This window comes from Chiloscyllium punctatum, chromosome 15 (genome assembly GCF_047496795.1).
Source record: "Chiloscyllium punctatum isolate Juve2018m chromosome 15, sChiPun1.3, whole genome shotgun sequence".
NCBI classification, from domain to species: domain Eukaryota; kingdom Metazoa; phylum Chordata; class Chondrichthyes; order Orectolobiformes; family Hemiscylliidae; genus Chiloscyllium; species Chiloscyllium punctatum.
In genome coordinates, this window is record NC_092753.1 from 83,238,753 (window position 1) to 83,258,233 (window position 19,481).

The 19,481-nt window shown below is 42.1% G+C and overlaps 1 protein-coding gene across 1 annotated transcript in view; it reads left to right on the forward strand.

Annotated features, from left to right (window-relative positions):
• The window catches only part of kcnj6 (potassium inwardly rectifying channel subfamily J member 6), a 132,161-nt gene extending 114,810 nt beyond the window's left edge, over positions 1–17,351 (forward strand). Inside the window, exon 3 of the mRNA XM_072585676.1 lies at positions 16,831–17,351. Within this exon, the coding sequence (XP_072441777.1) occupies positions 16,831–17,198 (368 nt within the window). The 3' untranslated portion in view covers positions 17,199–17,351. The remainder of the gene's footprint in view (positions 1–16,830) is intronic.
• Positions 17,352–19,481: the final 2,130 nt, after the last annotated feature.

Sequence of the window (19,481 nt, forward strand, 5' to 3'; positions counted from 1 at the left end):
GGAAACAGGCCCTTCGGCCCAACTAGTCCACACTGACCCTCCAAAGAGTAACCCACCCAGACCAATGTACCTAACTCTATGGGCAAATTAGCATGACCAATTCACCTAACCTGCAAATCTTTGGACTGTGGGAGGAAACTGGAGCACTCAGGGGAAACCCACGCAGACACAGGGAGAATGTGCAAACTCCACACAGACAGTTGCCTGAGGCTGAAATCGAACCTGGGACCCTTGTGCTGTGAGGCAGCAGTGCTAACCACTGTCATGTGTACCTCGATACAATGAAAAGTTTTGTTTTGTACAGATTGTAATATACAAAGATCAGAGGATGATTGAACAGAGCAAGGAATACAAAGTTTTGGCTGCAAAGAAGGTGCACAAAAAAGACATTGTTAGTAATTTTATCAGACCCGGGATTGAAGTTTAAAAGTGCAGAACGATTGTAAGGAATGTGAGAATAAGATCTGCTGAAGAGAGCTGGCAAAGAGTTGATCTGTGTTGGTGCCATCACCTGTGAAGTGGGCAAGCTTTGAATACAAGGTGGCTAATTTGCACATGGCAAGCTCCTGTAAACTGCATTGTGGTAATAAATGAATATAAAAATATATAAAAATAATAAATAGACAGTATGATGTTTTTGTGAAACCAATTGAGGGATAAATATCTTCTATACCTACCTGAGAGCTCAGAAGATGATTTATTGTCTCATCTGAAAGATGATATTGTTGAGACTGCAGTATTCTCTTAGAACTGCATCACAGATTCAGTTTCAAATTAGTGTTCAATAGTCTCTGGATCATGATCTGAACTCACGTGCTCCTGGCTTAGACTTTGGGATGCTATAAACCAACCTAAAGCACATGTAAAACTTGTCCAAATAGCCATCTTGCAGCAAATGTCACTGTCAGATACAATCTCATGAGGATAGACCCTTAAAAGAGAAGTTGCGGTGACAGAAATGCTGGATTGTTGCACACAACAACAGAAGTTGCTGGAAACGCTCAACATATAAGGCCGTATCAGTGAAGAGAAATCAGACTTAACATTTCAGTTTCGGCGACCCTTCCTCAGAACTGACGGCAGCTGGAAAAAGTATGTTTTTTTTGCAGTCGATAGGGTGGGGGGAGGGAGTAAGAAGTAAATAATAGGCGATTGGGGATAGAGCCCAAAGGGAGAGAAGAACAGTTGGATAGACAACGGAGTGGATAACGATCTGTGTGGGAGGGTTAATGGAACCTATTGGTAATTGAAAATGGGTTGTGTATAATAGCAGACTATATGATCATAAGGCAGGTATGGCAGGGTGGGCGGTCAAACTCTAAAATTATTGAACTTGGAGGATTTGAGCTATAGGGAGAGGCTGAACAAGCTGGGGCTTTTTTCCCTGGAGCGTCGGAGGCTGAGGGGTGACCTTATAGAGGTTTACAAAATTATGAGGGGCATGGATAGGGTAAACAGGCAAAGTCTTTTCCCTGGTTTTGGGGAGTCCAGAACTAGAGGGCATAGGTTTAGGGTGTGAGGGGAAAGATATAAAAGAGACCTTAGGGGCAACTTTTTCATGCAGAGGGTGGAATGAGCTGCCAGAGGAAGTGGTGGAGGATGGTACAATTGTAACATTTAAAAGGCATTTGGATGGGTATATGAATAGGAAGGGTTTGGAGGGATATGGGCTGGGTGCTGGCAGGTGGGACTAGATTGGGGTGGGATATCTGGTCGGCATGGACAAGTTGGACCGAAGGGTCTGTTTCCATGCTGTACATCTCAATGACTTGATGACTCTATGGTATTGAATCCAGAAGGCTGCAGGGTCCGCAAGAGGAAATTAAGGTGCTGCTCTCCTAGCTTATGGTGAACTTCACTAGAACACTGTAGCAAGCCCGAGACAGAGATATTGGTCAGGGAACAGAGTGATGTGTTGAAGTTGCAGGCGATTGGAAGCTCAGGGTCTTTTTTGCGGACAGAATATAAGGGTTTTGTGAAGCAGTCAGCCAGTCTCCACTTCATTTCCCCAATGTCGAGGAGACCACATTGTGAGCAATGAATGCAGTAGATTAGATTGAGTGAAGTGCGGGTAAAGCACTGCTTTACCTGGAAGATATGTTTGGTGCCTTACATACTGAGGAAGGAAGAGGTAAATGGGCAAGTGTTACACCGATGGGATTGCAGGGGAAGGTTCCAGGGGACTGTGGAGGGGTGTTGGTGTAAATTTGGACCCCTGAGAGGGGCCTCTCAATTCCGTGATTGATTAAATAAACACCAGCAGTTCGGTCTGATTCAACAATCTTTTGTCACACCGGGCATAGGTTATCCAGCAACACAGGGGTTAAGCACCTCTGTATACTCTGGAAAAGCTGCTGCTCTTTAGCTTAAACACAGGCAACTTTTATAGGTCTCTTAACAAACAGAACAGCCTTAATTGCAAAATTAATCCAATTAAATGAAATAAAACAACAAATATACATAAAATTAAACCAATGATATTTCCTGGGAACTGACTTGTTTTGCACGTCTTTATCTCCGGGACACCTGATTTCCAAGGTCAGTTTAGGATACTTTAATAATATCATATCTTACTTAGTTAATTCATACCATGAACAGGGCATTGTTTGCTAATCTATTTCAATTAGTTCAGGAATGTAATTTACAGCAGAGTTAGATGCCATTATAGACAAAATTGTTAATTTGCTCCTAGGAGCTATTTTGTCATGCTATTTTATGTTACTTGCATTAAGAAGCCATTTTGTAGTTGGTAAAAGCATGCATTAAATGGCTGTTCCTGACAACAGCGTAAATCAGGATTTTAGATCCTCATTGGGAGTGAAGGAAGAGTGGACCAGGGTGTTCAAGAGAAAACGGTCACTGCAAAAGGTGGACAGGGGAGGGAATTATGTGTTTGGTGGTGGCATCTAACTGGTGGTGGCAGAAATGGTGGCCAATGATTTTCTGGATGTGGATGCTGGTGGGATGGTGATAAAGACAAGTGGAATCCTATTGCTGTTGCGGGACGGAACAGAGGGGTTGAGGGTGCAGTTTGGGAGATGGGTCAAATCTGGTTGAGGTTCTTGTCAACAACAATGCTGGGAATCCTCAGTTGAGGAAGAAGGTAAACATTTCGGAGGCTCCCTCATCGGAATATATGTGACTGAGATGGAGGAACTTGGAGAATGGAATGGAGTCTTTACGGGAAGCAGGATGTGAAGCTGTATAGTCCATGTAGCTATGCGAGTCAGTGGGTTTATAGTGGATATTAGTCACCAGTCTATCCCCAGAAATAGGAGTCAGAGATAGACCAGATGAAAGTGAGAGTTGTTTGGAAATTGGAAGTGAAGTTGATAAATCTTTCCAATTCTGGACAAGAAAGGGAAGCAGCATTGATGATATCACTGACACGTCAGAGAAAGAGTTGTGGGTGGGGCCAGAATAGGACTGGAACAAGAAATGTTCCATCTACCCCACAAAGAGACAGGCATAACTGAGGTGCATGTGGGTACCATGGCTACCCCTCTGTCCTGAAGAAAATGAAAGGAATTAAAAGAGTTGAGGGAGGTGGGCACAGCTAAGCAGAGGAGGGTGGTGGCAGGTGGTGACGGTTCAGGCCTTTGCTCCAGGAAGAAGCAGAGCGCCCTGAGACCATCCTGATGGCAGATGGATGTGTGAAGGGATTGCACATTCATGGTGAAGAGGAGGCAGCTGGAGCCTGCAAACTGGAAATTCTGAAACTGGCGTAAAGCGTCAGAAGAATCACGGATGTAACTGGGCAGGGACTGCACCAGGGCAGAAAAGACTGAGTCAAGATAGGAAGAGATGAGCTCTATCTGGGCAGGAGCAGGCTGAAACAATGGGCCTACCCATGCAGTCCTGTTTGTGGATTTTCAGAAGGGGGGTAGAAGCGAGCTGTGCAGGGCTGGGGCAACAAAGTGGCTCAGTAGTTAGCACTGCAGCCTCACAGCCTCAGGCGACTGTGTGGAGTTTGCACATTCTTCCCCTGTCTGTGTGGGTTTCCTCTGGGTGCTTCAGTTTCCTCCCACAGTCCAAAGTCAGGTGAATTGGCCATGCCAAATTGCCCATCGTGTTCAGGAATGTGTACGTTAGGTGCATTAGTCAGGGGTAAATGTAGAATAATTGGGTAGGGGAATAGGTCTGAGTGGGCTACTCTTCAGAAGGTTGGTGTGAGCCCGTTGGGCCGAGGGCCTGTTTCCACAGTATAAGGATTTGATGATTGTCAGTGGGGAAGGAGATCACCAGATGAAATGAGGTTAGTGACAGTCGTTAGTACAATGGCCTGATGTGGCATGATCCAGAGGAAGATAGGAGGAGGTATCTGAGAGCTGGCACTCAGCCTCTGCAATGTAGAGTTCCGTACGGCAGACTACAATCGCACCACCCTTATTGGCAGGCTTAATAACAAACTCAGGGTTGGGTCCAAGCACATGGTGTGAAGTCAGTTCAGGGAGAGATAGGTTGGATTCTCAGTAACGGGGACAGAGAAATTGAGGTGACTGATGTCATGTCGACAGTTCACAATGAACAGATCAAGTGCAGGTAGAACGCCAGAGGGCGGGTTCCAGGTGGAGGGAGAGCGTTGGAGCTGGGCAAAGAGTTTTGTGGGACAGGGAGAGGACTCTTGTCCAAACAAATGGGCATGGAGATGAAGACACTGGAAGAAGAGTTTGATGTCATGTCGTATCCAAGATTCATTAAGGTGGGGATGCAGCGAGATAAAGCGGAGAGCTTTGCTGACTACAGAACATTCAGCATTGGAGAGGGGAAGGTTAGGAGGAATGGTAAATATCTGACAGGAAATGGGATTGGGGGGAGGGGATGGAGTGAATGGGAAAAGGAGGAGTGGGGAGGGGAGGTTCCAGAGGGCCATGGGTATCTATGAGTTGTTGCATCTTGTGGGCCTTGATGCCTGAATGGAAAAGAAAATGTTTCTGGTTAGCATAGTGTACAAGCCAGAGGATGAAGTGGAACTGCAGAATGGTGCAGCCCTGAGCCCACGTGATGTGATGCTATTGGAGAGAGAGATTGAGAGTGGGCATGTGACACCACATGGCACTGAGCGTGGATCTCAGGATATGTAGAGAGCAGCTGTCTGTGGAATGTTGAACATCAAGGAGATACCGGTGATCCTGGGTGAATTCAAAGCATGAGGGATGAAACAAATTGGAATCCACATGGGGGGAATCTGAGCTGGAGGCAGTCACTGAGGAAAGTGATGTGAAAATGTAAAGTTGGAAACTTGAGTTAGATGCAGATTTCCTTAACTGCTCTGAAGAAACTCTTTTTTCTACAACATCTACACTGACACCTGACTTAAGTCAGGTGTTTAATGAACTGCCTAATGTTATGGACCAGGCCAGACCCCCTCAAACTATTTTTGCTAGTTGTTTTAAGCAGGTTTATAGTGGATAGACCAGGAATGATGGAGCTGGTCAAACCACTTAGTTTTAAACAAAACAGAATTTATTTACAAGATTACCAAATAGAACACAATATAAAGAGACCAAAATATAGAATAACTTAACCTATCCGAAAACCCAACAGATGACTCCAAATAATGATGCTGTTCCAAATACTTGCAACAATCCCCATAAATACCTCTTGGCAAAAAAAGGAAAGGTCAAACACAGATTCTTACAGGAGAGGTGTCAGAGAAAGGGAGGATCAGCATGGACCTGCTTCTTTGGGTCCATTAGGTTGACTCACTGACTGCTTTCAGTGAATAGCCAGACTGATGAAACCAAACCAAACCAGAGAAAAGCTGAGCTGGGAGAACTGACCACTCCCCTTTCATTGTGCAAGTGTTTTTTTTAAACTTGAATGCCTTTTTCCTGAGGCAGTATCTGTTAGCTATTATCAAATTGGCCCTAAACCTAGACGTTTTGGAATTGCTGTTTTTATGACCTCTCTGAAAAAAAAAGCCAAGGACAGCATAGCCTTGCTAAACGAGCAGCATCATCACACTAAAATCCAAAACTCTGGTTCTTTTTAAAGCTAAAATCAATCCTTGTTTATTCTAAACATAAAAGCAACTAAACACCTTTTAATGTTTTCTCTCTCCTGACATAAACCTCCACAATATACCGAAGCCTCCATTAACATTCCAGAATGTTTAAAGTCATGGTTCCAGAAAGACTAACCTAATTAATTTTTAACCTCATTTCAAAAATAGACCAATATACAAATGGCATTAGTTTAAGATCCACACTAAGAAAAATTCTATCAATGTGCATAAATCACACACCTTCTATCACAGGTATGCACTGTATTAAACTGTTGCTCTTTTGAATGCACTATTTCATTTCAAAAAATGCATTTTACTTGGAGCAAGGATCAGCACACAGATAACTAACTTTCCAACTTGGACTGCTCTAGTGTTATCAGATTGGAGTAGGTGAGACTATTTTCAAAGTAGTAGTTAATAACCTGTTCTCCTAAGAATCATAATACTTGCCTGTTGCCACTAATCCCCACCAACCAATTACTCCTTGGCTAGTCATAAAATCATACAGGCTTACAGCCCAACTTGTCCATGCCACCCAATTTTCACAGTTATTCTCATCCCATTTGCCTGTGTTTGGTCCATAATCCTCCATAACTATTCCAGCTATGTACCTGTCCAAATGTTTTCTTAAATGATAACATTATACTCACCTCTATCACTACATCTGGCAGCCTATTCCAGACACTCACCACTCTCTGTGAAAAAAATTGCCCCTCTGGATCCTTCTGTATGTCTCCCCTCTCACCTTAAATCTATGCCCTCTAGCTTGGGGATAAGCCTGATAATACCAAAGGTCCTGATACAATCCCTGCAAAATGTAACAGAAACAGTGTTAGTCATCAACCTTTACCATTACATGATTACTATACCATGGTGACTCTGATTCCTTTGCTGTCATTCATCTCAGGTTTTTTTTCATATCCCAGTTACCAAGTGTTATTATTTTTTTTTAAATGAAAGATATTAGTTATAATAGTTTTTACCTGCATTTGTTCATCAGCTAAAATAGCACCTGTAAAACCCAGGCAATAAGTTACATCACTTCAGGTACCATTTTCATGGTTGTTATATTTTTAAACAAATGAAGTCACAAATATATAAATACTTGCCTCTATTTCAAGATGGCATAATTAGAATTGGGTCTGAGTAAATTAATTTCAATTGAACATAAGAAGCTGAGAATACACAAAATCCTTGAGGGCAATTCACTGGTTTTAAAACTTCCCTTTCACCCAGAGCAGCTATGGAATTAACTACAACTGATCAGATCAAAATATTTTCTGTTTGCTGATTGTAAGGGTCTAATGAAACACAGTACATTGGTGATAGGGTCATAGTCCACATCTGTCCATAACATAATACAATCATTAACTTGGAAATTCAATTCAAATAAGCCAGAATATCAGAAATGGAAATACCAAACTGGCCAATTTTCTTTGAAGGTTAAAGTTAAGACATTTGGTTGGGCCAGAGTATGGGAATTTAAGTTTGTACCTGGGCAATGACATACCTAATTGAGAAATGCTTAATATTTTTATTTGTTCTGTTCAGAGATATTATTACGCACCACAGGAGCAGGTGGAACTTGAATTCAGGACTGCTGGCTCAGAGGCAATGACTAAGCAATACTTAATGTAACAACGTAATAGTGGAAATATTTGAATCCCAAGAACTGGTCAACATCAGTTGGATAGGACAGAAGAATAATCCATTCACCCAACCCAGCTCAATGCATCACTGAAATTCACAAAGGCAAATTATTTTCCTCCAATATGTTGTTCCAACTCCATATCAATGGCTTAATAGAGCGTGTAAGTTCTAATTTCAAATGATTCACTAAGATGATGATATGCATTCACAAACCTCTAAACATTTTATTATATATTTAGCACCAAACTGTGTAGGAATTCATGTAGCTGCTGTTATGTAGCAAAGATAGTACTGACCAGTTGCAAAGACTGGTTAGTATTCAGTGTGTATGGCAAATGAAGTGAGAGTGATCGTGCAATGAGAACAAGTATCTCTGTCAGTGTAGTAATGTAAGGTCTATGATCTCACAAGTGAACATATCATAGGTTTTATTAAATACAATTATTTGCAAGGCAGGGCAAGAGAGGACATAACTGCTGGAACCTTACAGATTCATGACCATCTCCATGTGATCTGACATCACTGTCACTATCTGCATGGGAAAGCACGGTGACACTCATACTCTGCTCCTCCTAAGGTCATTAAAAAATATTAGCATTTCCCCCATGTTCCGGTTTGTCAGCTTAACAGAAAATACTGCTGAGATTTGGTTACTTAACAATAAGCTATCACATGGAAATGCATTTGCACTAAACACAAATTCTAAGTTATTGACTTAAAACTTTAACTGGTTGAGATAGTGGCAGAGTAGGATGCTCCAACCGGAGTTCCTCCACTCCTCCTGTTTCCTTCTCTATTTTCCATTTCTTTCCCATTTGGCATCTCAGTGGGCCTCAGCCTGGTCTCCCGGTGGCTCATGGTGGGTCCTGGCTGGGTCTCTTGGCCGCTCTCAGCCTGATCTCCCGGTGGTATGCTGCTGGTCCTTGGGCGGCTCATGGTGGTGTCTCGGCTCAGCATGCAAGTGGATCCTGTCCAGGCACGTTCCCGAGGCACCAGGGGAGATCGGGCAGACAACAGTTCCTGCAGTAATGAGGGGTATCTGTGGTGGCAGCGTCAACAACAGGCAGCAGAGCGAGATAAGTGGAAGACTCATCAAAGACTGTTGAACTTCTGACTTATTCCTTTATTTTCCTAATTCAAACTACGAAAGACTTAAATGTAAACTATCACCTATTTCTTTATGCTTCTTTTTGGTACCTAAGGTGGCACTCATATGTGTCGACATACACTTTTCACTGTGCTCCTATACTTCTGTATGTGAGTACACGTGACAGTAAAATCTAAAATCTAAACTCTACCCCTTAAATCTCTATACGCATATATGCAGACAGTTATAGACAAACAAAAATACACAAGTGTCACAGGGGAAGAAAAAATACTGGAGGAACAAAGTTCAGTTGCATCAGTCCACAGGATTCAATCAGGTGCTTTTTTGCTTCTTCTGAGTATTTTTCTGATCTCTGATCTTTTTCATTTCATGTCTTTTCAGTTCTTTACTGCAGACACAGGGCAGTTGGCACACTCATTATTCAGTCTCTATGTTAATGGTTAATGGCAGCAGCTTATAGGTAAAATGTCAGTGAAAAGAGACATCTATCTTCCAATTGTTTGTTACTTCTCTGTAAGGCGAGATGTTGTCTTTTTAAGAGCCTGAGGTTTTCTGCTACTATCATGTTCACACATCAGCTCCTGGACAAGAGACAGCTTCTCAGAGAGTTGTCTTGCTGATCCTGATAGAAAAACCAGTGAACAGGCTGTGTCTGGTAATTCCCCTCAACAAACAACAGTGGTGCTGATGAGCTCAGCAATCTCCCCTCACCTGTTTGAACAAAGCAACATAGTGGATACAACCCTCTAACTCGCTTTAAAAATGCAACATCTCCGTCAAGTGAAAGCCGTTTCTTTTCCCATTTTGGCCCACAATCCAAAAATGGTCTTTGCATCAATGTAACATAGCTCCTTTTGTACATTCTCAGTAACTATTTCTTGAATAAAGGAAGAATGATTCATTTACATCTCCCCCAAGTTCTTTTATGGCACCCCTCTTAGCAGTAATATTTAAGCATAAATATTTGACTCTTTGCTCTAACTTTACCCTTCACAAATCTCTTTGGATTGATGTACTAATCTCTGTGCACTCTTGGAATAAGTAAACGAAGCATGTTGACCCTTATCGTTGCCTGGGAGGTTAAACATAGAGTTAGGTTTGTGTGATAATATCTCTGCAGCTAAGATCATTTCTGAAACCTTCTTAGAAATTAGAGATGTAATCAGCGAGCAAATAAAATGTCTGAGCTTGGATCAATGAGAAGTTCCTGTGTAACATTGAAGTCTTCATGTTTGATGGCAAATTGGGCTACCTCTGTCTGCATTTCTGAGCCTTTTTTCAAATATAAATCATCCTTATCTGCAGGTGATGCTTTTTTTTTAAAGATTCCCTACAGTGTGGAAACAGGCCCTTTGGCCCAACAAGTCCGCACCAACCCTCCAAAGAGCAACCCACCCAGACCCAGTCCCCTACATTTACCCCTGACTAATGCACATAACACTATAGGCAATTTAATACGGCCAATTCACCTGACCTGCACATCTTTGGTTTGTGGGAGGAAACCGGAGCACCCGGAGGAAACTCACGCAAACACGGGAAGAATGTGCAAACTCCATACAGACAGTCACCCGAGGCTGGAATCAAACCCGGGTCCCTGGCGCTGTGAGGCAGCAGTGCTAACTGGTAAGCCACCGTGCCACCCAAAATGGTTTTCTGACGGTTTTCTACAAACTTGAGAGAAAGAACAATAATCTTCCTTTAAGAATGTAATTATTAAACATGAGACCAGCACTCTTTAATTGCAGATAAAAATTATCCCTAGCCAACAGTTCCCAGCAAACATGGAGATCTTAGATTTCTGTATCGCTTTGATTGTCAATTCTGTGACAATACTGGCCACCTTTGAAGAGAATTTCCATAATTCTGCAATAGCTTTTCTTTTTCATAAAGAAAACGCTTGGTGGCATTGGAAAACTTCTAACAGCTAAGCTTTTAAACCAGCACCCATTAAGCTAGTTTGACTGCTCCAATTTTGAAATTTGATCTGGTTGAGTTCCTTAGATACTCAAAATCTAAGCCGTGTCAAGACCTTCGACATTTTGTGAAGCAAAACAGCTTGACCCCTTTATTGTTGAGTGTGAACATTTCAAGTATGATGTGTTGATGAGGTGTACATTTACATTCCAGTTGCCAGTCGTGCAGCTTATCCTAGCCTCCGAAAGAATCAGTACCATCCAATTAAAAAGCAGCTTTCTTGTCATTAATCATAATTTTTGCATACCAAGATTTCACCTACGGATCAGTGCAATTATGAAAATATCACAACGGGCCTCTCACATTCCCCCAGGAAAGGTTAATCCTGTCCCTTCATGTTCTCTCCTACCCAGGGACTGCTGTACATGAGCTACATTTAATTTTCTGTGTTGTTTCTGCAGCATTGACTTGCTTTATTCATTCATGGCAAAGTCAACATTTATTACCCATCCCTAATTGCCCAGAGGGCAGTTAAGACTCAACCACAGTGCTGAGAGTCTAGAGTCATCTATAGGTCAGACCAGGGGATGATGGCAGATTTCCTTCTCTGAAGAACATTAGTGAACCAGATGGATTCATGGTTATCATTAGACTCTTGATTCCAGATTTTTATTGAATTCAAATTCCACCAGCTGTCGTGCTGAGATTTGAATCTAGGTCCCCAGGACATTACCTTGGTCTCTAGATTAATAGTTCAACACCACCACCAGGCCATTGCCTCCCCAAAGAGACTTGGTCTCTATAAAACTAGTTATTTGAGTTCCCATTGATGGCATTTCTCAATGGCATCGACTATGCTCTACTCTTTAGTGTGTTTGCCATTGGTGAATTTGTGGAGTACTCATTCCTGTCCAAATTGTGTAGGTGCTTCTGATTTATTGTAATGGTCTATACATGGGACTGATTTGATTTTTTTTCTTGCTTGTCACGCTGCCTACTGTTGCCTTCTTTCATACATTTTCAAATTTTCTATAGACTTTCCCTCTCTGTGCTTTGATCTGCCTTGAAATCCATAGCTTGGTGCTTTGAGTCATTACTGAGCTTCTGTTCTGGCATCTCCTCCACTCCCCAAGCTTATGCTGTCCTCAGGATTTACCATTAATATTATCCCGGCACTGGTCTTTATTTTGGGTGTTCAGTGCTGCTCATCTCCAATTTCGTGAGTCTGGTTATCATTGCTACCATACAGTGTCACAAAGCTGGTCCCTTTTTGCTAAAAGCTGTTCCTTTTCTCAAGGAGACTGAGTCCTTGATTTTTTTCAGAGGGGGCGTAAACTGCTCCCGGTTCTGATTAGTCTGGTTTGGTACAGAGATTAAAGGGTATTGAGAGGCCTTTTCATTTATATGTAAACAAATGAGACTTCAGGGCAAAGTGGTCATGTTTTAGAAGTGACCTGTATAATGAAAGGGGAGTGGACAGCTCTCTAGCTGAGCAGTTCAGTCCAGAACTAGTTAGACTGTGGAAGTCAGCAGTGGATTGTGAGAACAGGCTCTCTGTCTCTCCTTCTGCCCTTCTAACTTCAACCTGTAAGCATTTATTCCATTTTTACTGTTCTTTGAAGGGGTTTGCTTATTGGGACTATTGTATATATTCAAAACAGCAAAATTAAGTTTAGTTTGGATATACTGAGTTCTGCAAGCGTTCTTTCTTCTGTTCTTTGTGTTTCATTGTGAATAAATTTCTGTCTATTTTAAAACCTAGTAGTCAACCTTGCTAACTTACTCAGGGTAATTCTCACTGTACACTTACCGAAACAAATTGCAAAGTTATCGTCTGGGCTGCCTGCTCAAGAATGTTTTGAGTAGTCTGGCCTAGTTCATGACAATAGTCTTATGAGGTTGACACACATTGAGTGAACATTCACAAGCTTTTTACACCTACTTATGTACAAGGTTGGAAAAGATTGGAGATCCTGCTGGAACCTCAATGACTTGGACTCCTTTTCTATGTGATCTAACGTTATAATATCATAATTCCTTTTGCATCTGTCAGTAGCTCCTTTAAGGTTAAAGTATAATGAACCCTTTACGCTTTTATAAGCAAAGCTACATTTCCTTTGCATATTCCAGTTTTATGTGCATTCTTTGCTTTCATAACTTTCTTCATTGGATTCTACATCCTGGTTGAGTAATGGTACGTTTGGTGTTGACGCCTTGAGCATGCAATTCAATGGGTGGAGAATCCCTGGCTGCAATTTTATTATCCTCAGCAATTCATCAGCTACAAAGCAGCATTAAGTATATCTAGAAAAACATATTAAAAGGAATCATTAATTTGACACTCACCAATGCAACTGTTGAGCCACAGCATCTCCATAATAATTTTGTTCATATATAACCAACAACCACATGATCACCAAAAACTGCTATTGGCAATATTAACATAAATAAAGAAAGCATTTAGATAACATTTCTCTGCCTGTTATTACAATGGAATCCTAAAGTATGTCACTGAGAGATGACTTTCCCCTTCGCCCATTGTGTGGAGTTGGTTAAGATACCCCTATTCATGAATTAGGATCAAGAACTCAACAGAATAAACCAAGAGGTTCACATATTTTGACAAACATGCCAACTGTAACGTATTGCATTTGCAAGTTAAGCATAATAAATTTGGTAAGAAACTGTCTTTCTTAACATCTTTATCTTGAGCATCTTGGCCACTAGGTCAAGGAGAGGCAGATGGTACTCAATTCAGATAAATGTGATGTGATGCATTTTAGTAAGATGCATCAGGGCAGGATTTATACAGTTAATAGTAGGGCCCTGGGGAGTGTTGACAAACACAGAGACCAAGAGGTGCAGGTATATCATTCCTTGAAAGTGGCATCACAGGTTGATAGGGTGGTGAAGGCAGCAGTTGGCACACTTACCTTTATCAGTCAGAACATTGAGTACAGGAGCTGGGATGTCATGTTACTATTGTACATGACATTGATATAACCACATTTGGAGTACTGTGTACAATTCTGCTATAGGAAGGATGTTATTAACTTGGAAAGAGCGCAAAAAGGTATGTTACTGAGACTGAAAAGTTTCTGTTATAAGGAGAGCTTGAATATGCTGGGACTTTGTTCCCTTGGAGTCTAGGAGGCTGAGAGTGACATTATAGAGGTTTATAAAATCATGAGGGGCATAAGGTGAATAGCTGAGAGTTGTTCCTCAGGGTAAGGCAGTCCAAAATTAAAGGGCATAGGTTTAAGTTGAGAGGGAAAATATTTAAATGGGACCCGAGGGGCAACGTTTTCACACAGACAGTAGTGCAAATATGGAACGTGCTGCCAGAGGAAGTGACAGAGGTGAGTACAACTAGAACATTTAAAAGATATTTGGAAAGGAAGATGGATAGAAAAGGTGGCCAAACCCAGGCAAATGGGACTAGTTCAGTTCAGGAAACCTGGTCAGCATGGACAAGTTGGGCCAAAATGTCTGTTTCTGTGCTCTATGATTCTAAAGCAAGCCTTCTAAAAAATTATCATAAGGCTTTGCAGAATGCTGTGATAGTGAACAGCAGGTAAAGTCATAGGCAGCTTCCCTCTGAACTCAACAGCTTAAAGTTTCCACTTAGGAAATAATCAAACTTTGTCAGAAGACTGACGAAGGGTCACTGGACTCGAGACATCAACTCTGTTTTTCTCTCTATTAATGCTGCCAGACCCACTGAGGTTTTCTAGCATACCCTATTTTTGTTTCAGATTTCCCGTATTTGAAGTTCTGTGTTTTTATTTTGGTGGCTGTCACAGGTCCTCTGCATCTATACAGGGTACTGTGCTTATGTGCCCCAACAGCAATCATTTGTAATCATGTGAACTCATGTCAACTTTCTCTTTCATGCTTAATGACACTTAATTTAAAAATAACTCCAAAATCAAAACATATACCTTATTGAACGAGGCGCAATTGGGTTTTAAATTATGTAACATTGCTAAACAACCTCTAGTCTTGAAAAACCAATTTAGTATTTGTTGAATGCCATTTTTATAAAATAGAATTAAAAATATTTTGTCTTTGGGGTGGCACAGTGGCTCAGTGGTTAGCACTGCTGCCTCATCGCACCAGGGTCCCAGGTTCAATCCCAGCTTTGGGTGAGTGTGTGGAGATTGCACATTTTGGGTTTCCTCCGGTTTCTTCCCACACTCCAAAGATGTGCAGGGCAGGTGAATTGGCCATGTTAAATTACCCATAGTGTTAGGTGCTTTAGTTAGAGCGGAAATGGGTCGGGGTGGGTTGCCCTTCAGAGGGTTTGTGTGGACTGGTTGGGCCAAAGGGCCTGTTTCCACACTGTAGAGAATCTAAACATTTAATTATGCTATTTCAGTTGCTATCTTATTCCTATATGTCTTAATCCTAAAATTATAAGTAATTCATAATAATTTCTGCATTTTACTTCCTGATTTGATATAGCTGTTGCTAGATGCCAGATAATCCCCTGTAATTGGTGCCAGAATCAAAGTTTAGTTTTGAGATAAGAGCTATCACTTCAGCACTGATCACAGAATCAATGTGTAAAACTATACTGCACAACTGTTAATATCTGCATATGAAGGTTGTATGAATTTTTGCTGAAAAATTTAAACCATTCAGCAAAAACAAATCACATTTCTACACCATTTCTAATAAAGTAAAATGTCACAAGGTGCTCCACAGGAATGTAGTCAGACTGAAAGTGTTGGCAAGTCACAATGGGAGTTATTAGAACAGGTGACCAATACAAATACACAAGCAAATAACAAGACAAGGCCACTCAGCCCTTTCAGCCTGCTGCACCATTCACTAAGATCATAGCTAACCTGTTTTTAACATTACCTCGACATTCCTACAGTCTCGATAATCTTTCATTCCTCTGGCAAACAAGAATCTATCCACGTTGGCCTTAAAAATATTTAAAGATTCTGCATTCGCTGCCTTTAAAGGAAGAGAACTCCAAAATACTCAACCCTCAGAGAACAAAAATGTTTCCTCATTTCTGTCTTAAGTAGGTGATCTCTTTTTTAAACTATGTCCGAAGATTTGAGCTACAGGGAGAGGCTGAACAGGCTGGGGCTGTTTACCCTGGAGCGTCGGAAGCTGAGGGGTGACCTTATAGAGGTTTACAAAATTATGAGGGGCATGGATAGGATAAATAGACAAAGTCTTTTCCCTGGGGTTGGGGAGTCCAGAACTAGACGGCATAGGTTTAGGGTGCGAGGGGAAAGATATAAAAGAGACCTAAGGGGCAACTTTTTCACACAGAGGGTGGTACGTGTATGGAATGAGCTGCCAGAGGATGTGGTGGATGCTGGTACAATTGCAACATCTAAGAGGCATTTGGATGGGTATATGAATAGGAAAGGTTTGGAGGGATATGGGCTGTGTGCTGGCAGGTGGGACTAGATTGAGGTGGTATATCTGGTTGGCATGGACGGGTTGGACCGAAGGGTCTGTTTCCATGCTGTACATCTCTATGACTACGACTTTAAGATCGTTTCAAAACCCACTTGGTCAAGTCCTCTCAAAATTGTATATGCTTCAATTAAATTACCCCTAAACTTCAGATGATAGAAGCCTAGCTTTTCCTTATAAGGCAATCCACTCATTCCAGGTATTATTCTGGTAAACCTTTTCTGAACTGCTTCCAATGCATTAACAACCTTCCCTAAGTACAGCAATCAGCACAGTACATAGCACTCAAGATGTCTTCTCACCAATGTCCTTTATAAATGAAGCTTGGCCAAAGGGCAAAATGAGAAGGGGAATTTATTGTTTATTTACACAGTTTGTTCCCACAAGGCAATTTTTTTTACACAGAGTGGGTTGTGTGTGGAATGAACTTCCAAATGAAGTGGTAGATGCAGGTACAGTTACAATGTTAAAAGATGTTAAGATAAGGACACGAATAATAAATGTTTTAATTGATATGGGCCAAGCGCAGGCACGTGGGACGAGCTTAGCTTGGGATTATGGTTAACATGGACTGGTTGGACCGAAGGGTCTGTTTCCATGCTGTATGACTCTATGATAAGTTACAAAGGTAAAGGTAGATGTCTCCAGAAACAATGAGGTCTGTGTATATTATGTATTTATTCATTACTGGTGATTTCTTTTCACATAGGTATGACATGCCAAGCACGGAGTTCATATGTTACCAATGAAATTCTGTGGGGTTACCGCTTCATGCCTGTCCTATCGTTGGAGGAAGGATTTTATGAGGTTGATTACAACAACTTTCATGAGACCTATGAGATAAAGACACCGGTCTGTAGCGCCAAAGAGTTGGCAGAGATGAGCAGCAAAGCGGAACTGCCCCTCACCTGGTCAGTCTCCACCAAACTAAACGAGGAGGAGGAGGAGGAAGAGGAGGAGGAGGAGGAGGAGGAGGAGGAGGAGAGGGGGGAGGCGCAACCAGAGGACAAACACCATGAGGAGCAATCCGAGCAGAACGGCGAGGTTACAAACTTAGAAAACGAATCCAAAGTATGAATTGGAAGAAACGTCTTGTTTGCCTCAAGAGAAACGGGAATTTCATGTTTCTGTGCGTGTAGTAGTGAAGGGAATCAGAGTGTGAAGCATTCATCTGCCCAACTCACTGAAGATTTACATGTTTGAACAAAAATAATTGATTAGGGAAATGAACGGTTGGGGGGTGGGGAGGGGGGGGGGGGTGCAGGGGAGGTGGGATCATCCTGAATTAACAGGGCAGAATTTGGTTTGCAAGGGAATTTTTAACCACTTAATATAGACACGAAATTAAAATAGAGAGTGACTAAAAAGCTTCAATAGAGCGTACTTGGATTCAGAAGCTATTTAGAATTTGCTGTTTTAAATGCTGCAATAGCAAACTGTCAGCTTTTTAAAGTATCCAACCTTTAAATAGTAAGAATTATACACATGTATTTCTAATGGTCTGCTGTAAAGTGAATACAGCTAAATTATCCCTTTCTATGTTTAATACACGTGTCTCTGTATATATTAGACTGTTCAGATAGTGACATTATTAGATTCAAACAAGATCTCAGGAAGGATGCTGGGCAGGTGGAAGATGTTGCACATTTAAAAAGGCTTTGCTATATTTTCACTGGAGCTACCACAAGAACTATTTTTGGATGTTGTTTATGAGTGGCTCTCTTTTGTAAACCCTTTGTAATTTCCAACACTACTTTCTTTAGAAAGAGGAGCCCAGCATCCATTCAAAGAAAACGATATTAAATCAACGGCTTTTCACTTTTACACCCCACCCACCCAGTCGGGAGGTCTGTTTGATCATGGAAACTCTTATTAATATATGAGCACCAAGCAGCAACTGAAACACACGTTGCAAAGTTTAGCTGCACATCAGCAAAGTGAGTGTTGCCCTACAGCACGGAAATGTGACAAAAAATGTAAAGCAAACACTGGGAATTGGGAAAGATGACTCGAATAAAACAGGCTTGTTTTTCATCGGTGGGTCAGCTTTTACTAAAACTGGATAAGTGACCGGGGTGGGGTGGGGGGGGAAAGAGGGGTTGCTATCTAAAACGTCAACCAACTTTCCTTTTTCCAATTGGAGAAGTATTTCAGCATTTTGACATTTTTCAAGGATTGAAAGAAGTCATTATAAAACAAGCACATATTGCTGTACAAATCTTCAATACATTGCTGGTTAAATATACACAACATATTGGATTGTTTTGAAGTTTTCAGAACTCGTACAGAAATTGTGTACTTCAAAGCCGAGCATCAGTTTGAGATGGTTTGACTTAAATCAGTGTTGAGAGTGTGGTGCTGGAGAAGCACAGCAGATCAGGCAGCATCCGAGGAGCAGGAGAGTTGATGTTTCAGGCAAAAGCCCTTCATCAGGAATGAGGCTGTGAGCAGAGGGGGTGGTGAGATATATGGGAAGGGTGTGGGGCTGGAGGAGTGAAGGTGCTGAGCGTGCAATTGGTAGATGGAGATGGGAGTAATGGTGATAGGTCAGAGAGGAGGGTGGAGTGAATAGGTGGGAAGGGAGATTGACAGGTAGGGCAGGTCATGACAGCATTGCAGAGTTGGAAGGTTGGATCTGGGATAAGGTGAGGGAGGAGAAATGAAGAAACTGGTGAAATCCACATTGATGCCATGGGGTTGGAGAGTCCCGAGGCAGAAGATGAGGCGTTCTTCCTCCAGACATCGGATGGTGAGGGAGTGGCGGTGGAGATGGCCCAGGACCTGCATATCCTTGGCAGAGTGGGAAGGGAGTTGAAGTGTTCGGCCACAGGGCGGTGGGGTTGGTGCTCTGAAGTGCTCTGCAAGTAGGCGTCCTGTCTCCCCAATGTAGAGGAGACCGCATCGGAAGCAACAGATACAGTAAATGACATGTGGATGTGCAGATGAAATGTCAATGGATGTGGAAGGCTCCTTTGGGTTTTCGACGAAGATGAGAGGGGAGGTGTGAGCACAGGTTTTGCAATTCCTGCAGTGGCAGGGGAAGGGGCCAGGAAAGGAGGGTAGGTTATTTGGAGGCTTGGGCCTTGACCAGGTAGTCACAGAGGAATGGTCTTTATGGAAAGCAGATACGGGTGGGGAGGGAAATATATCTCTGGTGGCAGGGCCAGAGGAGGATGATGCATGGTATAAAGTAGTTGGTGGGGTGAAAGGTGAGGACCACGGGTGTTCTGTCCTTATTGCGGTTATTGGGGTGGGATTCAAGGGCAGGGGTGTGGGAAGTGGATGAGATGCGTCATCAACTATGTGGGAGGGGAAACTGCAGTCTTTAAAGAAAGAGGCCATCTGGTGTGTTCTGTGGTG